Source organism: Rattus norvegicus, chromosome 8 (assembly GCF_021556685.1).
Source record: "Rattus norvegicus strain SHRSP/BbbUtx chromosome 8, alternate assembly SHRSP_T2T, whole genome shotgun sequence".
Taxonomy (NCBI): domain Eukaryota; kingdom Metazoa; phylum Chordata; class Mammalia; order Rodentia; family Muridae; genus Rattus; species Rattus norvegicus.
In genome coordinates this window covers 18,116,860-18,143,157 of record NC_141541.1, presented here as the reverse complement: position 1 = coordinate 18,143,157, position 26,298 = coordinate 18,116,860, and the positions used below count along the sequence as shown (strand labels likewise).

Below are 26,298 nucleotides of genomic sequence, written 5' to 3'. Positions count from 1 at the left end.
CCTTATTCCTGACAGGATCCAACTACTCTAATTTACATCTTGCTTTTTTTATGGAAAATTCCTCTGGCTTTATCACCAGTTATCTCCGGCTTTACCTTTAAGTGTTGTGTAGCATATAGTTATTGAAAGTTGGTGTCAAAAAGAAATCCAGTTGAATGAGTGAGTGTCAAAGAGGTCCGCAGACTCTCTCCTCGATAGTCTCGATAGAAAGTCTGGCATAAATTGTTTCAGATCTCACTCCCTGTGTGGGAAGGTGTTAGCGTATGAAATAGATACCAGTATGCACTGGATTGGGCTGCACAGAAGAACAGATGTGGTCCGTCTGAGGCGTGGCTCAGCGGTAGAGCACTTGCCTAGAACGCTTGAGGTCCTGGTTTCGGTCCTCAGGACCATGACCCCTGATGTGCAGTAGGCTTGACTATTGTTTTCCTCTCATAGCCTTCGCTAAACACCAATTACACTTTTACGGTAAAATTTATTAAGAGAATAACATTAGGTTTGGACCATATCTCTCCTTAGGGCTGCCATCTTATTTGAATTGGATTTGTAATATGAACCCCATTCATTAGCATATAGTATATCGAATTCATTGTTGATGGATGGACAGTTGGACGCACGAGTGATGGCAGTGGACCTGGAGCAGGTCCATTGTGTTCTCTGTCCCTAAGAGTCCTCTGTTCTTTTCAGTAATAGGGAAAGTCCTTTTCAGGGAAAGACCTGAAATTCCTGGTCCTTCAGGGCCCCTTAAATCCATCTCATTATGAAGCTGATACACTGTCATCTGATGATGATACTGTGCCTTGATTGGTCACTTGCCTTCTGCATACTATTGCCACACTATGTGCACTGAACTTTCCTTAACTGAAAAATTCCATGCAGGAATCTTAGTGATAAAATGTAGCACAGGGCGACTTTCCACACTTTACCTGCTGTGTGACTGATTACATACCTCACCTACTGTGTGATTACACACCTCACCTACTGTGTGATTACACACCTCACCTATTGTGTGATTACACACCTCCCCTACTGTGTGATTACACACCTCACCTATTGTGTGATTACACACCTTACCTACTGTGTGATTACACACCTCACCTACTATGTGATTACACACCTCATCTACTGTGTGGTTACACACCTCACCTACTGTGTGGTTACACACCTCACCTACTGTGTGATTACACACCTCACCTATTGTATGATTACACACTTCATCTACGGTGCAGTTAACACTCCTAGGTCTCTGCCCGGGTATTCTGATTTCAAATTACACTCTTCCCATTGCTTTGTTTTAGTCCCCAGCTGTCCATGTGTCCCTAATACCTAGTCCAGTCTTTCTCTCAGGGTGGTAATGTCTCTGGAAGCTGGGAGAAACCCCTTGTCACCTCTTGTGAAACGAGATGAGTCTGTACTAGGCACCCAAATAGAACCTACTGTTTCCTCTGTCCCATCTCAAGACAGTGACAAGTGAGGAGAACTGAAAGCCTCCAGACTGGTACAGCAGGATCACCAGTATCTTTATTAGGAAGACTGTTTCTGGGAGAAGCACTCTGTGCGCTTTTCCTCACTGAGTTCTCCGATCTTTGCAGGGGACGTCTCAGCCTTCCAGCTTTCCAGTGAAAACCAGGCTACTAAGAGTTCAGCGAGTTTCAAGTTCTACAGCAAATGCACTTAAATTCATTTCCGTTTGATTTCAAAGCTCTGCTCTCTCTACTGTAGCATAAAAATCTCTGGGTTTTAATGTCAGCTTTCCTTTTCTTTTGACTAAAAGGAGCCTTATACCCAGATGGGACGTCTGGAAAGAACAAGGAGGATGACATGGTCCCCCCTGGCAAAAACTACACCTATGTCTGGCCGGTGAGAGAAGAATATGCACCCGCTCCGGCAGATGCCAACTGCCTGACCTGGGTGTACCACTCACACATTGATGCCCCCAAGGATATCTGCTCTGGGCTAATTGGACCCCTGCTGGTGTGTAAGGAAGGTAGGCAGGCAGTCCCCAGCCCCAAAAGCTTCTTCCTAGGTGTGTCGATTTTAGGGAGTATCTAGGCCTCTGTGTTCTCAGTGCTCAAGACTTCTGCTTTGTGACTTTTCTACAGTCCTGTCATTTGCACCAGAGCTGGCTTCTGCTTGCACGTTATGGGATGCAAGTTACCCTTGATTATCCTTGTCACGTTTACTGAACACGGCTGGCAGGAGAGGGGCCTGCCCTGAGGTTTAGCTTACCTCTAACTGCTTTATGCTCTTGGTGTTCCTTTTTTTTTTTTTCTTTTCTTTTTTTTTCGGAGCTGGGAACTGAACCCAGGGCCTTGTGCTTGCTAGGCAAGTGCTCTACCACTGAGCTAAATCCCCAACCCTGCTCTTGGTGTTCCTTAAAGGTGTACTGAACAGACACTCAGGGGCGAGGACTGACGTGGACCGAGAGTTTGTCATCATGTTCACTCTGGTGGATGAGAACCAGAGCTGGTACCTGGATGACAACATCAGGCAGTTCTGCACTAATCCCAGTTCTGTTGACAAAAGTGACGCTGTTTTCCAGAGGAGCAACAAGATGCATGGTGAGTGTGTACCGTGGTACATAACAGGGCTTTCTGCATGAAGAGTACTTCAGGGAAGCAAGACACATGGAAACCCTAGACCTCATTGCGTAAGATGTGTGGCTTTGGATGACAGTGATTCGGTATAAGACACAGCACACACACTCTGAATCCCAATAGTCTGAGAAAGAAAGGAAAGGCCATATACACAAGTTACATTAGTGGGACGGACAAGACGGTGGTATAGAAAACAGAGAGGAAACAACGTTTTGGGAACATGTTTAAAGTGTGTGCCCAAGGAGGCCGGAAGGATTGGATTCCCTGGAACCAGAGTGAGCCACATTTGTGGGGGCTGGGTATCAAATCGGGTCTTCTTTAAGAACAGCGAGTGCTCCTAAGTACTGAACCATTTCTCTGGCCCCAAGATAATCTTTTGATTTATTCTGTACATAGTGTATCTTGGTCATATCCACTCTACTTCTTTCTCCAAGGATCTCCATCATATTTCTGTCCCAACCTCATATGTTCCTTTTAAAATTTGTCTATACTTACTGAGCCTGATTAATGCTTCCCATAATTGCAGGAGCATGGCATGGCCACCTACTGGGCCATGGGCCACCTATCAATGACCGTCCTCCTAGAGCAAAGGGGCTCTTCCTTCCTTAGTATCCACCAACTGCCAGATACACACCTGACACTCCTGACTGCCTACCCTTATCTATGCTGGGATGGTGAAGTGTTAATTCTGCACAAGGACCACGGATGCTATGCACACACCAGCGCCTCTGACACACCCCATCCAGAAGGGAGCATTTCACAGTGCCCGCCCTCCCATCCTGTCACTCCATCACAGTGTTTTCTGAGCCTACCCGGGGGAGGGTTAGTAAAGATGTCCCATTTAGGACTCAGATCTCAGAGTCCCTCATCATTAGCACTTTAAATAGTGGGATTCATTTGGATTGGGGAAATTGCTGCCGGAGAGCATTATAGGAATGACCCCGACACAGATCGCCCAGCTTTGGTCCTGCTTGCATCTGTAGGGGCGTGTCTTTCACTGGTGCATTTGTGTTTGCAGCCCTCAATGGATTCCTTTTTGGAAACTTGCCCGAGCCTGAGATGTGTGTTGGTGAATCTGTGTCCTGGCACCTGTTTGGGATGGGGAATGAGATAGACATCCATTCCATCTATTTTTATGGTAACACCTTCATCACCAGAGGGCACCGGGCGGATGTTGTCAACCTGTTTCCAGCCACGTTCCTCACAACAGAAATGATAGTGGAGAATCCTGGGAAATGGATGATAACTTGCCAAGTTAGTGACCACCTGCAAGGTAAACTGGATGGAGGCTGCTGTGGAGGGGCTCGAGATGGGGCCTGTCATCCTGGACTACCAGCCCAGGAGTGGGTTCCTCCACCGTAGAGTTCCACATGCGTCACTTTTACTTACATATTTAGCATCTGCGAAACAGTGTGCATTCAGCATTCTCTATCTGTGTTTATTGTGATGTTCTTAAGATCAGTTTGAAGCCTTAAAGGAACTTAGAAACGAGTACTTAGACATTTACAAGGTTCACAAAGTGCGAGATGTACATTCCCCATAGGTGTGTCACTCACTTCTGCAGAGAAGTCCACAGGGCTCCCGGGGAGTCAGCCTCTGATGAGCCGAGATGTGTGTGGGGAGGACCTGGATGGAAGAAGGGACAAAAGGCCACACGAACTGAAAAAGTCCATGTTCTCTTCCAGTGACTGGAAATGAAACAATTACATTTGACACTGGAAAAGTCCTTGCTAAGAACAGGCATTGATTCCCCACCCAATCCTTAAATTTCCCTTCGTTAATCTTTAACTCTTTGTGTCAGTTCCGCTCAGCTCCAAAACTTCTCTGTTGGAACATTCTTTCTATTGAGACAAAAGTCCATTGGCAAATTCTGTGCTTGGGAGGTGGGCTTTACAAAGAAAGAAAGAAAAAGCTGACTTATTCGCCTGCTGGATATCTCAGTCTTGATTATTTGGGACAACCCAAAATAACTCTGAAGGAAGAGCGATGGGGGAGACTAGGAAGGTAGAGGGCCCTGCAGGAAGGGGTTTCAATGGCCAGGCTGAGGTGATGGGGCATCTGCAGGCAGGTGTGGTTTCTGCACCCTGGGATACACTGCTGCTGTACTGTGGTCAGCGCAGTGGCTTGGGAAGATTGACATCAACACATACATGCAGAACGTACCCCATGCGGGGAGCTCTGGGCCCTGTGCACCAGCTGAGGGGCAGCAGCAGAGTTACACTGTACAGGGAGGTCTGTTCTTAGATGGTAAAAACAGGAAGAGGAAACAGTGACAGAGATCCAGAAGGATAACGTCTGGTTAAATGTGGATGTTACTACCACACACAGATGCTAACAGGTAGAGTCCTGACATTCAGGGCATGCTGATAATATTTTCTTGTTTCTATTACTCTTCTGCAGTTAATCCTGGTGTCAGTCTTCTGGATTATCCCAACTAAACTCAGCCTCGTTAATACAGCCTGGATACTAGCACTAGTATGGAAAGACCAAATTCTTTTTAGACTTATTTATTTTATTTTCATGAACTTGAGTGTTTGCATTCTATCTATGCAAACACAACACACACACACACACACACACACACACACACACACACACACACACCCTCTGGGATGGGAGTTATATATGGTTGTGAGCCACCATGGTGTTGAGAATTGAAGCTGAGTCCTCTGTAAGAGCAGCTGGCACTGTTAACCGTTGAGCCATCTCTCCAATCCCCGTGTTCCTCTTCTTGATGTAGAACTCTTAAATTTGGGAAGAAACTCTCTGATATAGAAATTCAAAATCCAGATTTAAATCAAGACAATAGCAACCATTTGAAGCAAACATGGTAGCTTGGTTTGGCCAGTATTTGTAGCCATAAGTGGATATTTATACACTGACCAATATAAAATATTGAATGGCCCATACTCTGATAAATATTATAAAACTACAAAGTTATGCAATTTTATTTTTTAAAAGATTTAATCATATTTTATGTGTAGGAGTAGTTGCTTACATGTATGTCCCTGAATCATGTGCATAAAACATTCATGGAGGTCAGAAGAGGTAGTTGGATCCCTCACAACTGTAGTTACAGACAGATGTGAGCTACCTACCAGGTGGGGCTGGGAACCCAACCTAGATCTTCTACAAGAGCAGCAAGTGCTCTTCACCACTGAGACATCTCTCTCCAGCCCTATAATTTGCTTTTGTAAAACCAACAGTCCCATCTAGAGATCTCGCTATTCTTTGTGAGACGCCGCTGCTCTGTTTCTGGTTCCCTGTAGCTCATTTTCCCACGCACTGATGTATTTCAGTAGTGTTTCCTTGTGAGTGAGCAGAGGGACTTTATCCATGTTGGTGCCTTCAATGTCACAGCAAGATGACCACCGATGCCCCTGTACTGCTCAGCACTTCTCCTCGCTCTCCCGTTTGTTATAACAGTTTACAGATATGTCTTCTCAAACCCCTGGATTTGGAATGCCTGTGCCAGAGTTGGATCTGGTTTTTTTTTTTTTTTTTTTTTTTTAAGTTTCAGACCCACACTGCTTGATTCCCTACCATCACTGTTACTCATCCACCCACAGTGTGTGAGCACGTCTGCCCTCCATCTGCCTGACAGCCCTGGGAATTATGACGCTTAGATTGTGTCTCTGCCATCAGTGAACAATGGCGCTACATAATTGTGATTAAGACAGACTTTTCTGTCTTACTGGCTGGTGTCATTTCTTTTCTGAACAACCCGTTTCTGCCCATTTCCTATGGGGGATTTTTTTTATGTTTAAAATGATTAACTTTTAACTTTTAAATATTTACTGCATGCAAATATATTGACTGCCCCGTATTTATCCTTTCTTGCTAACTTTGTTTATCATCCAATTTTCTGTATAAACGTTTCAATGCTGATGAGGTCAAGCCTGTTCCCTTTCTCCTGGGCATCTTATCCATGCCGTGTTTGGCGTGTGTGTTTCCTCCTTCTGCAGCTGGCATGCTGGGACAGTACAATGTGGGTAACTGCAGGGGTAATGCTCCTCACCCGAAGATGCGGGGCCAACAGAGGCGCTACTTCATAGCGGCTGAAAAAGTCCTCTGGGATTACAGTCCCCAGGGCTACGATAAGTTCACTGGATTTCCCCTGAATACATCTGGCAGGTAAGGACTCTGTTGGTGTTTCTAAGTCCCTCTCCAGGGCAGGGTGCAGCACGCTCTTCCCTGTGATCTCACTGTGTCTCCGATGGCAGACATCATGATGTCAGAGCTGCTACAATTCTTATCGTGGACACTGCTGAGAACTGGGAGAACGATTGTTTGTGATTGTTGGCTAGATCAGAACTCAAGAAAAATACATTCACTCACTCATTGTTTATTAACTCAGCCATCACTCATTAAATTAATTTATTCCTTCACTTACAGACTCACTTGTCCACCCATTAGCTAGCCATTCATTCACTCCCTCTTTCTCATTCATTCACAGATCCACTAACTTATTCATTCACTCATTCCTCACTCACTTGCTTTTTGGTTTGTTTTGTTTTTTAATCAAACATTTCCTTAGCACCTCCTATGTGCAAATGGCCGTCAGGGCCATTTGAAACACGGAGCTACAGAATGCCCATGGAGAACAGTATCAGAGAGGGGACAAGGCAGGACTCTGTATAGAGAGGAGCTGCTGTGGTCTGAAGGCCTTCTTGTGTAAGCTCCACAGCCTCTGGGCCTTTGCCTCCTTGTCCAGTTAAATGCTCTGAAACCCAAGTCCAGTGTTGCCTCTTAGTGGAAATCTCCACCTCCCCAGTCTTGAGTCTCTTGGCTTCCATAGTACATAGCATTTTTCAAGTTGACATAAAAATAATTTTGTTTTATGCATATAGGTAGTTGTCCTTTATGTATGCCTGATGCCTTTGGAGGACAGAAGATGCTGTCAGATCCCCTGGAACTGGAGTTGCAGATAGTTGAGAGCCACCATGTGGGTGGTGGGAACCAAACTTGAGTCTTCTGGGAGAGCGGCCAGTGCTCCTAGCCTCTTTTCAAGATGATTTTTCAGAAAGTGGCTGTGAACTTGTGACTTACAGTCTTGGGTAGTGACAGCTTGGATACCTTAAGAGGCACAGAGAGGTAGCATGAATCACAGGCAATATCATTGTGCTTCAGAATTTAGAAATTAGGCATTTCAGGCATATAATTTATAGACACTTCTCCGTGGGTTAAACCATTTAATTAACTAGACATCGTGCCTCGGTCTCCATTTCTCAATCACGTCAGGTGTAAAAGAGTTTCTTACATACAAAGCCTGTTCATTGGCTTTATCGAGAACTACAGGGATGTTTGCTCTGCAGAGAAACCAGGCAGCTCCTTACTACTTTTTAGGACACTGTTCTGGAACCCCACTGTTCGTAAATGAGGGTTTTGCTGTGACTTCTCTGATTGTGGGGCCTCTGGGGAAAGAGGTGCAAAGGTGAGGAGGGAAATGGGCTTGAGAACCAGCCCCAGGGTTGTCAGTGTCGGAGGCTGAGCTGTCAGTGACCCCAGGGCTGTGTTGTGCTGAGGCCTGCGCAGGCTTTGCTGGGCAGGGGTGGTGCCTAGGAGAGATGTAGAGTGAGGTCTGTGAGGACTGCCTGGAGAGATGAGTCTGGATGTCTTCTCAGAGTCCCATGTCTTTCCCCAGTGACTCTGCAGTGTACTTCACACAAGCTGACAACAGAATAGGAGGAAAATATTGGAAGGCTCGGTACACGGAGTACGTGGATGCCACTTTCAGTAGAAGAAAGATGCCCTCAGATTCAGAAGCCCATCTTGGAATCCTCGGTATGTGCATCCTGATATTTTGAGGGGGGTGCGCTCACCTGGGAGCAGACATCTTTGCAGAGCGACTCTTCTGCTCACTCTGATTTACTTCATCTTTTCGTCCTCTCCTCTGGCTTCCCAGGTCCAGTCATCAAGGCAGAGGTGGGTGACATCCTGCTAGTGACCTTTGCCAACAAAGCTGACAAGGTCTACAGCATTTTACCCCATGGTGTGTTCTATGACAAGGCATCGGATGCAGGGCCGAATGTTGATGGTAAGTCTCAAGCCAGCTTCCCAAGGACATAGTGTGAGTGAGGAACGGATTACGAAAGAGACAGGGGCACTGGGATGATGTCTCAGAAGGTAGATGCTTGCTGTGCAAGCATGAAGGCCTAAGGTTGGATTCCCAGTGCCCACACTGCTGAGAGCAAACGGAGCATGTGTATGACTCCAATGTTGGTGTGTATGTGTGTGTGTGTGTGTGTGTGCGCACTCCAGTGTGTAAAAAGGAAGATCCTTAAAGCTCATTGGGTGGTCATTGTAGAAACCAGTGAGCTACATGTTCAATGACCCTGTCTGAAAAACTAAGGTAGAGAGTGATCGAGAAAGATGTTCAAAGTTGACCTCTGACCTCTCAATGAATGCACCCACATGTTGATCCCCCCATATGAACAGCTATATCCACTATACACACAAGAAGGAGCAAGTTTGGTTCAAGTCTCTGGTCTCTTCTCTTCCCAACTCTGAGCAAGTCTTTAAATTATGTGGATGTGCTTCTTGCCTGTCAATTCCAGATTATAACAGCACCCTCACAGGGCTTTGGACAGGACTGAGTGCATTCAGGCCTAGGCTAAACCTACAGTTATCTCTTAGGAAAGTTTAGTTTCTTACCTTTCCCTCAGTGCCAAAAAGATTGATTACACAATCTTGTCCAGTTCTCCAACATGGAAAACTGCAGGAGATTCTGCTGGTGAGAGGAGGCATGAGGATCATAATCTGATCTCAGCGTTTAGTTGACAAAAACGTGTACCATGTATGTATCCACCAGCAGATACTTATTGAAAACATTCAGTATTGTTGGCTGATATCTACAGCCTCTGTCCCTCACCGGGCAGGGAGCACAGGCTCTTTGTGCACACAAGGGGTGGCAGGAACTACCCTTACATTGCTGGTACTTCTTACGGGAGACTCCAGGTGTGTGGCGCATGTCCTACCTCTGCACCAGACAACATGACCACTGGAGATAACGCCTTGTGATCTAGAATAGAGCCAGGCCCGGGGGAGAGCAAGCTTTACGGTGATGCTGATGGTTGAAGCAGAACAGAGGGTGGAGATGCTCCCTCAGACTCACCCTGCCTTCTGTGCTCACTGCACCCCTGCCTGCCTTCCTCACCCCCAATTCAGGGTAACTGGAACAGGAGGGACATTCACAGTTCACATGGGCGACAGCAGAGACAGCAGTGATCTTTACATTTTCCATTTTGTTGCCTGTTTGCAGCTCTGAACCCCGGGCACTCGCTCACACACTCGCTTCTGTTGTTTGGTTTAATCGCTGTACTTGCACACTGCCCCCTCACGTTGTAAGCTTGTTAAAGATAGTGCTCTGGTTTAACAATTTGCTTTTTAATTCTTATTTATGTATGTCTGTGCATGTATACATGCAGTACATGCATTCCTACTGAGAACAGAAGAGGTCATGGGTCTCCTGCAGCTCGACTGGGCAGTGTGAACCACCTGATACTCAAGTGTTGGGACTTGAACTCAGGTCCTCTGCAAGAGCAGTACACGCCCTTAACTGCTGAGCCTTCTTTCCAGCCCCCAAAGATCGGATTCTTGCTTAACTCTTCAGGGTATCTTCTGCAGGACTGAGTTTGATATATTTCACATAGAAGATATTTGGTGGTATCTTACAGAGTTGTATTTAATTGTGTGAATGGAATACTATAATTCTCTTAGTACCAGCTGAACATGGCATGGATACAATATAGGAAATTATCTGTGAAGAAGAAAACACTTCAATTTCAACTTCTATCACATAAAATAGCATCTGAGGTCCAAAGATCTCAGGGTAGAAATTTGTACCTTTGCTTTGTGGCAAACAACATTCTTGGCTGTGTGAAACTGTTCCATTTGCATCCTCAGGATTTCTGAAACCAGGGGCTCATGTCAAGCCCGGTGAAACCTTCACCTACCGGTGGACAGTGCCAGAAAGCGTCAGCCCGACAGATGACGACCCCCCGTGCCTGACCTATCTTTATTTCTCAGCGGTACAGCCGATCAAGGACACTAGTGCTGGGCTTGTGGGGCCTTTGTTGGTCTGCAAAAAGGGCACGCTCAATGCCGATGGGACACAGGTAGGCCGACAGTGTCACCACGCTCTTCCCACGGTTGTAGGTGGGAGGGACCAGCAGCCTGGCTGGAGACCAAGCAGCAACAGCCAGTAACAAAACAGGGTCCCTTCCTTCTGCAACTGACTTCCATGGTTCTTTTTGAGATTCTGACCCATACCTTATCCTTTCTGCTTGTGGTGTCGCTGGTATTTGGTTGCCTTCCTTACCTGTATGTTGCCTGATTCTGGAACCTTCAGAGATCTATATGGGTATGTGATTGGATCTTTCTTGCTGGGTGAGGTTTCTCAGACTTGAGCACATCCGTGAACATTTTCAGCATCTTTTATCCAAATGCTGCAGACCAGTCCAATCAGAATCTCCCGGTGATTCCAGTCTGCGCCTGCGCCAAGGCTGAGGGTTGCTGTAGGAAACTGGAAATGAATCATGGTGGCCGAGGAAGAGAGGGCGCGTAGATAGCTAATGTCCAAGTCCCAACTCTGAAACAGTACAGAGGGTGCTGTGGAGGCCCACATGTTAGAGCCAGGTGGTTGCAGTGATGGATGGACAAAGGCAGGATCTCACGCTGCCTCTTCACAGCCGGAGCTAATGGATGAATTGTGGAAAATCTGCTCACTCAACAGCTCACCTCGCCAATTACCTCCTAGTCAGAGAGAGCAGGGCAATTTACTTAAACGCTGTATCTCAGGGTATCTGGCATTGCACAAGGCCGTTGTGTGGACTCAAGGACTGTCTAACTGGGCTTTAAGGGCAGAAGACATCCTGATCTATCTTGGACTGTCAGCTATCCCTGAGAGGGAGCAACCGTGGGAAGTCTACACGTGTAATGCATTGAACATGTGTCCTGGGCCTCAACGGCAAGAGAAGGAAGTAGAGGGTGTTTGTATTTTAAAGGTGGAGAAACTGAGACTCAGAGACACTGAATGAGACTCCAGGAACTATTCCTAGTAAGTTTGAAGGTCATCAGAACATAGGACTTGGCCTCTAACCCTTCTTCTCCCCAGTATACTAACCTGCTCCTCACTTTGTTGACAAGTCCTGAGCCTAAAGGGCTAAGGGCCAGAAGTACAGGTGAAGAGTCCTCGCTTTCACTTCTCACACCGCACCTACTCAATGGAGACAGAGTGAAAATTAAAAATGAAAAACTCAGTGACAAATTGGAGTTTGCAGAGGACGTTGCTACGCCAAATACCATTCATAGTGAGACTGCTTATTCAAAATTCACGAAAATAGACCAAAAAAAAAAAACCCCAAATGAACAAACAAAAGCCTACAGTTAAAAACCTGATATTTGGTTGAGAGAGAAAAAGCATTTGGCCCCAAATAGAGCCATTAGTGTAAAACGTGCCTTAGAATGTATGTCAGTCTCTCTGTAGACCGAAACCTGCTCACAATTCTTCTGGGTAGGTAGAGAGAAGGAGGGGTTTAGAGAAGAGTGTTTCTTTCCAGTCAGTTGTCACTCTCTCCCAGAGGTGAAGGGGTGTCATAGGGTATGGTCAGGTGACATAAGGTTGATTTCTGAATTATTGCCCTCCACACAACCACTCAATTAAACCCCCAAATTCCAGGTTGTCTCATCCCTTCTTCCCTCCTTTCTTTCCTATTTCCCTTCCTCCACTTCTTCCTTCTTCCTCTCCTGACTCTCTCTGTTTTTTCCCACACACAATGACAGAAACGTGTAGAATACAGGTGGGTAGGGAGGGGCCACTGAGCCTACATCATGTCACTGAGAGAAGCACATGTCACAGTTTCGAAAGCATTGCTAAGGAGCCCTGTGAGGCGAGCAACAGCATAGAGAGTGAGAGACAGCACAGAGGGTGGCAGGCATGTTAGAGACAGGCGGGCGAGGGACAGGCGGACAAGGGACAGGCGGACAAGGGACAGGCCGCACTCAGCGTCCTGATTTATGAAATGATGGGTAAATCTATAGCTAACATTGACAATCCATTTCGGTGAATTTTAGAACAAATTCAAGCTGTGTGATGTATGTCTTTGGTTCTTCATCCCCTTTAGAAAGGAATAGACAAGGAGTTTTACCTACTGTTCACAGTCTTTGATGAGAATTTCAGCAGCTATCTTGATGAAAACATCCAGAAGTTTACTTGGCATCCCTTCAGTGTCGACAAAGAAGACAAGGAGTTCGTGAAATCCAACCGGATGCATGGTGAGAGACTGACCTGAGGCTGGGGAATGCTACTGAGCCTGCCTCATTTTGGTGCCTTTGCTATCGCTCCTGGTCAGGAGGTAAACCATTTCACTCTTTCAGATTCATGAGCTCCCAGAGATACTGTGGGTCTGACAATTCTAAAACATCGACACAGAGCCAAAGCAAAGTAGCGAAGAACATAGAAGAGCCAAAGTATAGAAAGTGACTGGCAAAGTCCCACATCCAGTCTGATAACAGGAGATCATGGGGAATGATCTCTCTCTCTCTCTCTCTCTCTCTCTCTCTCTCTCTCTCTCTCTCTCACACACACACACACACACACACACACACACACACACACTCCCCTAAGTGTAACGAATCAATTACAATGAGCACCTGCTGCAAGGATTACTTTGCCAAACACAAGCGGCTTACACGGCACCTTAACTTGGGATTAATGACATCATGGCATAATGGCAAGCCACCCAGTGATTGTCTGTGACTAGTATTGGTTTCAGCCATGTTGCCTAATGCAGCCAGGGAGCAAGCCAGAGGCCAGACTCCAGAACACAAGGAGCAAGCGGTTGTCCAACTTGCTAACACACTGTAACATTTCAGTGCATGCATGTGAGGTGCCGAGGCCTCCCATTTCACTTCCAAGCAAAATACTGGTTTATTACCCTTAAACACAATATAGAAGAATGCATACTCCCAAGACCCTCCCACTTCAGGAAGTTCCCAAAGTCCAAGGCCACAATAGCCCTCAGTAACCAGGTCACAGACTTCCATGATTCCCAGTATTGAGGTCCACTAGTAACAGAGCCCCACTAGGACCTGTGGGAGTCGGGGAGCAATGAGCTTCAGTAACAGCTTCCAGGAGAGCTCTGCTGTAGCTAAACTAGGTTTTAGTTCCAAACTCGTTTGTATGGCATGGAAGGGAGAAAAACCAAAGACTGAGGATAAAGGGCTTCCTAAGTTGCTCTGCCGTGGGCTGTGTGTATTCAAATGGTATTCATGAGTGAGTGAGTGAGTGAGTGAAAGGTCTGGAAATAGAAGCAGTAAATGCATGCTTAGAGTCAGAGAAGATTCTCTTTGACCTCGGCCAAGTGCGGCAGCACTATTTCCAACTCTGTAGACAAGATTTAGTTAAAAAAATTATCATTATCTCTTTAAAAATATAGGTTTCCTTAGACACCCCAGGGCTTTCTACTAATAACCCTAAAGTTAAGTACACTTGGTGAGTACCACAGATTTAATGGACAGACACAGAAATGAAAGGAAATGTTATTCACAAGAAGGTCATATGAGAAGACCATTGGTGTGTGTGGAAGCTAGTCTTCCCCACTTATGCATTAGCCGGGACACCAAGTGTGAGTTATAGTTACACGAACTCTCCAGTTAAACACTCAGTCATAACATTCATCCATACTGAATCGGAGGTAACGTTTCAAAACCATTCTCAAAAGGCACTGTCCTAGAGAGCTACCACTGATGGACTGGGATCCATAGACAAGGCAACATTAACTGATTACCCTGAAAGCATGGGTTTGTTCATTTTATTAGCTATTTCCTTGATGCTGGGTGGGGTCTTCCTTTTTTTTTTTTTCTTTCCTGCTGACAAAAATGCCTGGCAAAAGCAACTTAAGGGAGGAAGGGTTTATTCTGGCTCCATCCTTCATGGAGAGGAAAACATGGTACCAGGAGCAAGAGGCAGCTGCTCACATTGTACTCAGAAAGGTGGGAGGTAGAAGGAGGAGGGAAAGGGAGGGAGAAAGGGAGGGGAAGAGGGATAGAGAGGGGTGGGCAGAGGGAAGGAGGGGGAGAAGGGGGTGAGGAAGAGCAAGAGAGGGAGAAGGGGGAAAAAGAGGGTGAGAGGAAAAGGGGAAAGAGAAAAGAGAGAAGGAGAAAAGGAGACTGAGAAAGAGAAGGGGAGAGAGGGAGAGGTAGAGTGAGATTGGGAAACAGAAAGTAATGTTGTCATACTGGCAATCAGTGTGCTTTCTCCATTTTACTCTGTCCAGGGTGGGCATTTTCTCCCTCAGAAAACCTCTCTGGAGATGTCCTCACAGGTACACCTAGAGGTGTGTCTCCTAGGTGATCCCCAGTCTGGTCAAGTCATCAGTGAAAATTACCATCACAGTCCTCATGCTCGCACAACCCACAGACCTCTCGGTTGTCTCAGGGGGTAAGGCAGTGAGCGTTACCATACACCAGGCTTATTTATGTTACACTCTAACCTTCCGAACACACACGGCTTCCTGATCAACCCCAATCTGTGTCCACTGGTCACATCAGCAAATGCGATGCCTGTTTTCTGAAGCACTTCCTAATGACTCAGCAGCTATGAACTCTGCAAATGAGCGCCTGATAGCTTTGAGAAGCGAATGCAAAGCCACTCGCAAATGAGAGTCTGTGTGAATCAAAGGATTGACCTCAGTGAGTTAACTCAGGAAGTCGCCTGACAAGGAGATAACAGGACGAGAACCTCAAAGAAAATTATTTTATATCAAGAACTTTCCAGACGTATGGGGAGATAATGAAGTCAATGGACAATAGTTTTTGAGAATTATCTTAATTACTTTATTATGTGATCGGCATTTTGCCTGCATATTTGCTCATGCATCATGTGGCCCACAGAAGCCAGAAGAGAGATTTGGATCCCTGGGTCTAGAGTTAGAAATGGTTGTGCCAGATTAGTTCTCAGCCATGGGGGTCCTCTGGAAGAGGAGCCAGTGCCCTCAACCACGAAGCCATTTCTCCAGTCCCCTCCAATGACATTCTTTATAAAGACGGTGCTCTTGTGACATGCCAATGTGTTAAAAAAATGCAAAAACCAACCTGGTTTGTTCTTTAGAGAGTCTTAGAATTCCAGTCTTAGAACATGTGTTGCTAATTTTAATGTGTTTTACAATTTTAGTATATTTTCTTATTTCTTGTTAGTTCTAGTCACCTTGTAGCATGTTTTCTAGTAGTAGTCATTCTCTAATAGCAAGGATCTTATGTCCAGCTCACATGCTTGAGATTCTCTCACCCTGATAAGTACGCTATGAGACGGTGTTTGCCGTACAACTGGAATTACAGTGGACACTCACTCTCTTCTCCCTTCTTCTTAGCTATTAATGGCTACATGTATGGCAACCAGCCAGGCCTAAGCATGTGCAAGAAGGACAGAGTTTCCTGGCACTTAATTGGAATGGGCACCGACACAGACATGCATGGAGTTTATTTCCAAGGCAACACCATCCACCTACGAGGGACTCATCGGGACTCCTTGGCTCTGTTTCCCCATATGTCCACAACGGCATTCATGCAGCCAGACCATTCAGGTAAACTTGCAGGGCCATCTCAAGTGGGCATATTCCAATGTGTCGCCATAAAATCCTCCTCCAAGAAAAACCGGCAGGCCTTGGCACTTCGAAGGCTCTAGAAACAGATGTAGTTTGAATGGAGTCAGATGTCTGGCTATTTCAGTGCAAACATAGAGTGTAAAAGATAGAGGAGTTGCTAATGAAGAACCAGAGTTGAGAGTCCTTTGCATGACTTTGTTCACAAATCCTAGGTGAGCTGCATAAACCTTAGGCAAATTAGCATGAATCTAGTGGAACCCACACGAACCCTAGTTCAGTCCATGTGAATGTTGGGTTAATGCACATGAACCCTGGGGAGTCCAGTGAATCCAGGTGAACCCAGGTGAACCCCTGGTGAATTCATGTGAACCCCAGCTGAATTCCCATGAATCTGAAGTAAATCCTTGTGAACACTAGGCAAATACGTTAATTCATATTCATGAGAGAAATCCCTGTTAGATAGAAACCAGAACTTCATGCTCTCATTAAGCACAAACATGGCTGAGGTTATCCCCTGAAGCATCTACCTGACATGGACAGCCTAGTGGACGCTGTAGGCTACGAAGCCATGGATGTAGCTTTCACAGTAGCCTGGTATCCTTCCCCTGGGGATGGACTGTGGTTTGGGGATGAGTTATTGAAGACTGATTTTCCCCTCATTCTGTTGAGCATCCTTGCTTTCCCTAGAAGCAAAGCTGCCTTGGGTTTAGAGTCCGTGTTGTTTCTGGAACCTCTCCCTTCCCTCAGAGATTCCAAATTAAAGGGGCCATTAGGACAGTTTTAGAAAAGATACTGCGCTTACCTAGGAAGTGCAAGGCCCTGGGTTCGGTCCCCAGCTCCGAAAAAAAAAGAACCAAAAAAAAAAAAAAAAAAAAAAAAAAAAAAAAAAGAAAAGATACTGAGGAACACATAAGAGCATCCTACTTACCAATGAGGATGACTACTGTGCGGGGCATTTGACCTGTTCCCTTCTCAACGTCTCCATCTATGTTAGCAAGAGCCCATGGTGATCCTCTCTGAGAGGAGCGCCTGATAGACACCTCATGTAACAATGAACCTTCCACTTCCTGACTTCATTCTAGACTTGGCTATGTGGTCAGTTAAGAAGTTGAGATTGGTCCTTCAAAACCTTTGCCCAAGAGCTTTCTGCAAACGGAAGCTCTGGGTTCTTTGTCTTGGAATGCTCGCTCGCTCCTACAGTGCTCCACCCGTCTGCATTCATGCACCCTATTGGTTGTAAATCACCTAACCCAAGGGCCGCATTGAGCACATCCTGTTTTCAAGCACACACTAAAAACGAGCAGGGATGGGGAACAGTCAAACTCTTCCAATCCATAGGAACAGGGACCAAGTCAAACAGGGACTTGGAGCCAGTGGTGTACACGCAGCAATCTGGTATCTTACTCCAATCAGAGCTTGGATCATTACCCATAAGCCTCATGGGCCTCTAAGGACCTTCATCCTAGTGATGACTTCTGGCTTGTGCTGGTGGTGAGCATAAATCTGTGACTGAAAAAAAAACTCTGGCTATTTCAATAATTCCCGTCCCTTATATGTGAGTTACAGAGAATAATCAGGAAGTAGGTAGAGGGCTGAGGAGATGGCTCAGCTAGTAAGGGGCTTGCTGTCTAAGCATTAGGACCTGAGTTCAATCCCCAGCCCCTGCGTGAAGAATCTATGTGCATCTTGTTTCACATTGCCTCGTCCGGACATTATTCTTATTTTCTTACTTGTTTGTTTGTTTACTTATTATCCCTAAAGCCATTTTGCATATACATTGTTCCCAGTTTTTTATGGGACTTCTGTGTCTGTAAATATATGTGTCACTACATCAATATGTGGGCCTTATGCTTTTTCTTTGCCTCTTTTTCTTCTGTTAGTTTGTTTCATCCTATCCTGGTTTTGTTGTTGTTGTTATTATTTTTCTTCTTATTTTTTTAGACGTCTGTATGCTAATGAAAGAAAGGGTGTGGATTTGGGTGGGAAGGTAGTTGGAAAGGACTTGGGAGGAGCTTTAGGAGGAGAAACTGTAACCAGAATATATTATATGATTATATTATCATATATGATATGATTATATTATATATACACAATCAGTCTATATTATATATATTTCAATTTAAAAATAAAATACTGCATACCTGCTTTAATAGATAATTAAAGACCATCCAGTATATGCTGACACATACTTGTAACCCTGTAGCTGAGGGAACAGGGAGAGCCCTGAGGTCCACTGCCCAGCCAGCCTAGCCTAATGGGTCTCAGGCCAAAGACTATCTCAAAATATGTTTGTGTTCCTGAGGAAAGGCATCCCAAGTTATCCTTTGGCCTCCACATGCACATACACACATACACCCACATGCACATGCACACACACACACACACACACACACACACACACACTCACACAGGGAAAGAGAGACAGAGACAGAGATAGAGACAGAGGAAGGGAGGGAAGTAGGGAGGAAGGAGAGAGAGGAGGAGAGGGAGAGAGGGAGGGGGAGGGACAGGGGGAGGGGGAGGGAGAGAGAGGGGGAGGGAGAGGGGGAGAGAGTGGGAGAGGGAGAGGGAGAGGGAGAGGGAGAGGGAGAGGGAGAGGGAGAGAGAGAGGGAGAGGGAGAGGGAGAGGGAGAGGGAGAGGGAGAGGGAGCAAGCTCAGATGGCAGGCAGAAAGACACTGCTTCCCTTTGCTCCTAGAGAAGATAATGGCTCTGCTGTTAGGAGCTACGGAGAACTCTTGACTGTGTTCTGTCTGGTAGAGCCTGTGTAGAGAGAGGTCTTTCCCAGGTGTCTTCTCTGAGGTCTCACAAAGATCTTCCTAGGTCTGTAATACTAATAATACACTTGTATTTACCATGCTTTATTGGGATTCTTTTCAGAATGGGCTGAATGGACACACTGAACTAACTGGCTTTGCTCATCCAGAAATGATGTCACTATCTAGACGACATGAGTCAAAGTGACGCTCCCTGCACCTACGGGTGGCTATGGACAAGCTTGTTAATCACTTGCCTCTAGGAACAGTCTGTCAGAGAATGGGGAGATTGATCCAATAGTTTCACTGACAGTTGATATCCTCAGTGAGTTCACATAATGTTCTGGTGAAAAATGCCAACACATTTAGAAATGTAGTTTTTGAGTTGCACGATTTTCTGTCAGACGTCACTGTTGGTACTCCAGGAGAAAGGCAGCTGATCTTGATCTTTTTTTGCTTCCTCTTTATCTAGACCATGATCCTCAGGACCTTCCCTGGCTTGAGGCTGTAGTGACATAATCGATTTGACTCTCTTGCATACATACTGCTTTATAATTTACGAAATCCTTCAGGGCAGAATCCCTAGCCGTGGCCTAATTTGAATGTTGTCTAGATCTTTCATCTCATAGATAATTAGTTCCCTGTAAGCTGGGCAGGGCTGAGAGAGTCATTAGGATCAGTAATTTTCCAGGAGTGACTATAGGCAGGGGTGTGTTGACAGGGATGAGCCAGAGAAATCTTTTCTTGGTAATTTTTCCCCTACTACAAATGAATTTTATGTAGTAGCTTTCCCTCCAAAATTATTAGAGTCAAAAACAAAAAAGTAACTTATTCCTCATAAGCTCCGTTTTATACCTATCAGGAGGTCAACATTGTAAAAGTCCATCTTACTGGTTTCTGAGCGTTGGAATAAAATATGTAAGATATTAGTAAGATTACTACTACCGGAATTATCAAGTCGTGGTCACAATGTCAAGCCTTTTCTCCTCAGGTATTTTCAAGGTGTTCTGCTCCACCTTGCACCACTTCACGAGAGGCATGGGTCAGATCTATGAGGTCAGCAGCTGTGGCAACAGGGACCCTTCTGAGCCGCCCTACGGGATGCTAAGAACCTTTTACATCGCCGCTGAAGAGGTAGAATGGGATTATGCCCCTAACAAAAACTGGGAGTTCGAAAAGCAGCACTTGGACGCAGGAGGGGAAAGGTACCATGGGCGGAGCTACGGCTCTTCGGTGGGAATGCGCATGCTCTGTGGGCCTTAGCACCCGTGGAAACCAAGCGGCCGGACTTTAATGTGCATAGTTCCACAGGCAGAGACTTTTCCTTATGAGCACAGAAAATGAGAGACGCTTCTGTCTCCTCGACCTGGAAGTAGGTCAGAGGTCATCCTGAGGGCCCCAAAGTGGAGTCCCATACCTCTAGTTCCCTATCTGTGGCTGTGGCCGGTCTACTTCATGGCTGTGGGGATAGATGATGGATGGATGGATGGATGGATGGATGGATGGATGGATGGATGGATGGATGGACGGATGGACGGACGGACTTTTTAATGAGAATGCAGGTGGAGGTGTTTAGAGGAAGAGTGGAGCGTACAACAACGGTGGGGCTGGGAAGAAAAATGAAGCAGATGAGGCAGAGAAGGTATGTGGATCTGGGTGAGAGGATGGGCTGCTGTAGACTCAGTGGTGCAGGGAAAGGGAGCAGGGGAAACGGTGCGGTCAAACATGGCCCCGTGGGGACATTCAAAGATAAACTGAGGCTATTGCGTTGGAGAGATTCCTGAATCAGGGCAGGATGAGCCAATCTCCAAGCTTCCTAGCAAATCTGAAAGACTTGACGCTTCCATGAAGTGATGCCAGCCAAGATCACATGTTGAAACACTGGCCATGCTCAGGCCGCACAAAGGTCTCTCAGTCCTGGTCCTTCCTCTACTGTCCTAGTTTGGAGTCTAGGAACCAAGCTTCCCGGGGCACAAGGAAGGCTTCAGGCACAGACTGCCGACTAAGTTAACACCGTCTGCTTTACAACTCCCTGCTGCTTGGATATAACTGCCCTGATAAGCAGATGGGACCTCCATTGGAGGAGTGAGGGCATTCGACTAGTCTGTGGGAGAACAGGAGCGGAACATTGAACTTCCCAGGAAAAGTCTGTGCTCTTTCCAGCACAGCACACTGTCCTTTGACCTTGCACTCTCCATTTCCCCTAACACCTATGCCAAGTTCTCCTTACAACCCCACCATGTCTGATTCCGGTAAACTCAACACATCGGTTCCTTCCCTTACTTACCAGCCATCGTTTTAAGGAAGGTGACGCTGCCACCTTAAAAGATAAGTGAGGAGAAAGAAAAAGTTAAGTAACTAAAGAGATGGTTTGCTCCCAGGACGAGGGCATTTAAAACCCATTCAATTATTCACTAATGGTTTGTTAATCTAGACACGCTTTTTGGGGACACTCCTGTTGCCAGTCCCAGTTAAACACTGATGCTTTCTCTGTTAAAAATGGAGACTAACTTGGCCTTCTTTAAAACAGTGATTTCGCTAAGTGGCCGCTGTCACCACAGAAACAGTTGTATAATTGTTCTTTTCTGAGTAGCCCTGACTTAGGGTACATAAAGTGCACAGGCTTCTCCTTAACTTACGCTAAAGCTCCCATCCCCATCTATCTGAACAAGCGGGAAGCTGTACTTCTGGCTCTGGGGCTCTGGGATAAACAGCCCCGAAACACAGGAGGGTGCTGGTAGGAAAGAGGGCTAAAGTGAATTAATTCCCCACTGTTCTGGTTGGTAACCATTAGCTAACAAAAGCGAGGGAGGATAAGGACGCAGCATATGTCTGAAGTGTACCAACTTCTGTCATTTTGACAGCTTTATATGAAGCATAGGGGACAGCAAAATGGCTCAGTAGGTAAGCTTGCTTGCTGCTTGGGCCTGACCACCGGTGTGTTCAACTTCTATGTCCCACAGTGGAGGGAGAAAACCAACTCCCAAAAGTTGTCCTTTGACACCAGCCGTAGCCCCCCACACAAGGCACGTGCATGCCCCGTGCTGCCCATCCAGTCTCTCCACTGACGGGAGCAGAAGGACCAATGCTCTCTCCACACCAGCTTTTGTGCCCATGATGTTTTTCAGTACTGAGGATCAAACTGAGGCCTCCTACATCTGAATAAGCACTCCACCACAGACAGCCCCAGCTGCTTGTTTAAAACAGGATCTCATTAAGTTGCCCAGGTTGGAACTCACTTTCTGGTCCCCCTGCTTCAGCCTCTGGAGAAGTTTGCAGGTGTATAGACCACACCTCTGGCTTGTGCATTCGATTCTGCCCCAGGGCTATTAGTTTGACCCACTTCCTGATACAAGCCACCTCTGAGCCTCTGAGACACTCATTGTCCTGACCAGCACAGACCTTCTGCACCACCTCCATGTCTGAATTTCTTTAGAGTATGCTGGGAAGACATCAGGATTCGTGAAAGGCAACACACGGACACACTGGTACAACGTCAGTATCAGATTTGTGCAATGAAAGTAAACCTGAAAAAGTAGATCAACTGGCTAAAGAAGAATGAAGTTATGGTGCTAACACGCTTGAGCTTGAAGGCCAGTATGCATTTAATTTAGAAATCCCAGGGGTCACTATAATGCATCTGCCGAGCAGCAATTATACACCAGGCATCTGCTAAGACTTTTATAAACAGTGTGTCATAGTGGCCTCACAGCACACGTGACTCATTCGGTCAGCATCTTCCCAGCATCGGATGTGATCAAGTTCACACACAGCAATTGCTCTGTTCCTTGTGCATGGAGGAGAGCTGGGAAATGCCAAACAGAACACAGCTTTGGTCTGTGCCGGCCACAAGCACAGCTGAGACCCACAGATTGTGTAGAATATAGTCTTTCTTCCCGCCACGAGTGTAGTCAGGTCAGAGGTGCGCATGTTGATGTCTGTTGAACGTCCACTGGACAGAGTGCTGATGGGACTGTGTGGGGCACAGAGCAGGGCTTCCCCACACTGAATACATGGCCCCAAGGGTACTGCTGGACCCGGTGGGAAGGGAAGCCATCTTTAACAGAGGAGAGGTTCAGTGATAACTCACAGCCCCATCTGGGGGTGGGGGTGGGGGGAGGGGCATACTTAAAGCAGGCTCTTAGAGGAAGCAGTCTTTGGGGTGAAGTGTGAAGTGTAAGCCGGTGGTGAAAGAAGGGGGTGATAGCTCTTCACAAAGCGATGAACAGGTCGAAAGATAGGATGGGGTGAGGGCTCACCATGCTAAAGAGAGCAAACGCTTAGAATGACCCTCGTGTCTGGGAGCTGCAGGGACAGCCAGTCTAAGTCAGGACTTAGGAAAAACAGAAAATGCAGAGTCTGAGCGAGACTGAGAAGGTCTGCGAGAGAAGCACTAAAAGGTTTCCCACAAGGAAGAGAGGGTCAGACTTGGAGCAGACGACCAGAGTGGAAAGCAGGAAGGCAGTTGTGTAGGGGGCAGAGAGAGCCACGCAGAAATGTGCTTAGATTAGAACACAGGTGGTTGATTTGGGAGGGGTGGAAGGACATTAGACCCACCCTACTTTAGAAAAGAAAGTGATTTTTTTTCTTGGAGATGATATCTCACTGTGTAGCCTAGTCAGGTCTTCAACTAGTCATCCTTCTGTGTCAGCAGCTGGGGTTATATGCCGGCCACTGTGCCAGCTCTTTGTGAGTTTTCTTCTCCATCGTTTGTGACCTACTCTGGTGACAGACACAGAGCCTCTCCTTACTTTTCACAAACTTCACAATTTACAAGTGTACCTACTTGTTAAAATCTGTTTGTGGCACTCTACTCCCAGAGAGTGGCGTGAGAGGCCGGCCCTCCAGGAAGGCCCTGGGGACACACAGGAAGGGAGCACTATCCCAGAGTATCTCCAAATCACTCAGAAACACTCGAGGTTCCCGTGACAATTTGAAGATATCTGAAGAGCTGACTGACAACGTCAGTGGCCTGGCGCGACACTCGTTAAAGCGATCAGAGCCCTGTTTCAGCTCTTCTGTTGTGAGTGTTCTTGGCCTGTTTGATGCCACGGCTTTTGCATTTGTGTGCCTTACATAGTCCACTGTCAGAAAGAAGACGGGTGCCTGTCCCCTAGCACAGCAGTGCTGGGATGTGCTTATGGGAAATGGAGAAGCTCCACTCAGGCTGAGGATAGCGCTGTGGACTGAGGTCAGTGTTAACACAGCACAGACATCTGTTAGCCCGTCTTTGAACAGCTACACATACAACACACTCTAGGTCTCTAGGACATAAACATAACAAGAATTACTCATCTGTACACGGCTACATTCGTATCATATTCCCTACAGCCTTGCAGTGGGTGGTGGCAGCCATGGGGCTGGAGGAGTGCCTGCAAGGGGTATAGAATGTGGTCATGAAATGTGTGGAGAGAGAGAGAGAGAGAGAGAGAGAGAGAGAGAGAGAGAGAGAGAGAGAGTGTTCACTTAGTGCCAGCCAGAGAAGCACAGCCTCTGTTAGGATTCTCTGAGGTTAGCCCAGTTTAGAGCCCTGCAGCAGGTGACGGTAATGGGTTCCAAGGGTGGCCGTGTGTCTGAGCTGGGTTCCTCTCATGAGGATTCAGGGAGCTCTGAGGTGCTGACTTCTAGTCCTGCTCTCAGAGGTGGTGCAAAGGCCAACTCTCTGGGGAGACCCTGATCCCAGCTGGGGGAGAATCACCCCAGATAAGATACCCACAATCGTCCTGTCTTCCGACAACCTTGATTCCTAATGCCCCTTCTTTACAGACATGGAGATATATTTATGAACCACACTGAAAACTGGATTGGCTCTCAGTACAGGAAGGTGGTTTATAGGGAATACACAAACGGAGAATTTGTGGAGATTAAAGCCCGGCCACCTCAAGAGGAGCACCTTCAACTCCTGGGTATGTCGAATTTCAGCCTGTCAGCCCCAAGTGTGGGGATCTCTCTGTCTCCCCTCCCCTCTACATCCTTACCTCTCACACACACCATGGGATCCTTGTCATCACAGTAGTCTACCTGGTGTCTCATACTCTTTTCTGCCTCTCTATTGAGCTGAGAAATTTTCCTTTTAAAAAGTTTGATGACTCAGAACATCAGGCTGAGTGTCTGTGAGACCTACTTAAGGTCCTGGCTCATGTGCACCGTGCCATGGAACACACTATACAACTGAGTAAGAACAAAAAGAGGCCTCTGGTGGGTGCTGACGGGGACAGGTCCTGACCTGACCCCCGGGGCCTCAGACCTGACTAGGCGTATGATATGCATGGACTCTGGGCTGGCTGGTGCCTCAGTGTGGCTGGCCATCAACAATGCCTGTCCTGCCTTCCTTCTTCACCTCCTCTTCACCTGGGAGCCACTAGACCCGCCCCACTTGAAGGAGTTTAGAAATGCTTTCTACACCACAGGGAACTTTTTGAGTGCGGTTTACAGGAGCCATCAGCCTCACAGTGATTATGCGCCCCCCCCCCCCCCCCCCCCCCGCCGCTCCTGCCCTGTTCTGTTGACTTGTCAGTCCCTGTGAGCAATTCATGAGTCACACATTGGAGCTATGAGTGTGCACTGAGCTCTAAAGAAAAGGGTTGGGCTAGTTGAGGGGGCGGGGTTGGGCTAGCTGAGGGGGCGGGGTTGGGCTAGCTGAGGGGGCGGGGTTGGGCTAGCTGAGGGGGCGGGGTTGGGCTAGCTGAGGGGGCGGGGTTGGGCTAGCTGAGGGGGCGGGGTTGGGCTAGCTGAGGGGGCGGGGTTGGGCTAGCTGAGGGGGCGGGGTTGGGCTAGCTGAGGGGGCGGGGTTGGGCTAGTTGAGGGAGACAAGCAAGCTCCCCAAGAGCACAACTTAATCAGTAACAGAGAAATGAGTGGCTTACATTGGGGCAAGTTAGCAGCCCCAGTCTCTCCTGTGGAGAGTGAGGTCCTTTCTGTCATCTGCAGCTTAGAGTTTTATGGAATCCCAGAAACTCAATGGGCACACACAGGCCTACATCTGTCCACCACTGCTCTGTGTCCCATCACAAAGCACTGTCAGCTGGAAGGCATCATTTTTTTGGGGGGGGGGGGCTGGGGACCGAACCCAGGACCTTGCGCTTCCTAGGCAAGCGCTCTACCACTGAGCCAAATCCCCAACCCCCGTTTGTTTTTTTTTTTTTTTTTTTTTTAAACCAGTCCAGCAAGGCTTGCGCAGTGGAATCGTGAACGGCAATGACTTGATGTGTGCAAATAGTCTGAACTATGTCCACACACTTACATAGCAGTTTCTTTTTTACTTCTGGGGATAACAATAGTTCAACAAAATTTTTAAATGTATCGAGGACTTTAGCCACATCTCTTCAAACCAAAGCTGGGC

General features: G+C 46.9%; 1 protein-coding gene across 2 annotated transcripts in view; it reads left to right on the top strand.

Moving 5' to 3' along the window:
- The window catches only part of Hephl1 (hephaestin-like 1), a 68,662-nt gene that overhangs the window by 25,382 nt on the left and 16,982 nt on the right, over window positions 1–26,298 (top strand). For both annotated transcript variants that reach the window (XM_087563273.1, NM_001191993.2), the window contains 11 exon segments: window positions 1,775–1,987; window positions 2,382–2,561; window positions 3,616–3,870; window positions 6,563–6,731; window positions 8,242–8,381; window positions 8,503–8,634; window positions 10,503–10,714; window positions 12,722–12,872; window positions 15,968–16,180; window positions 19,948–20,161; window positions 24,723–24,862. In XM_087563273.1, coding sequence (XP_087419399.1) covers window positions 1,822–1,987; window positions 2,382–2,561; window positions 3,616–3,870; window positions 6,563–6,731; window positions 8,242–8,381; window positions 8,503–8,634; window positions 10,503–10,714; window positions 12,722–12,872; window positions 15,968–16,180; window positions 19,948–20,161; window positions 24,723–24,862 — 1,972 coding nt within the window. In that variant the 5' untranslated portion in view covers window positions 1,775–1,821.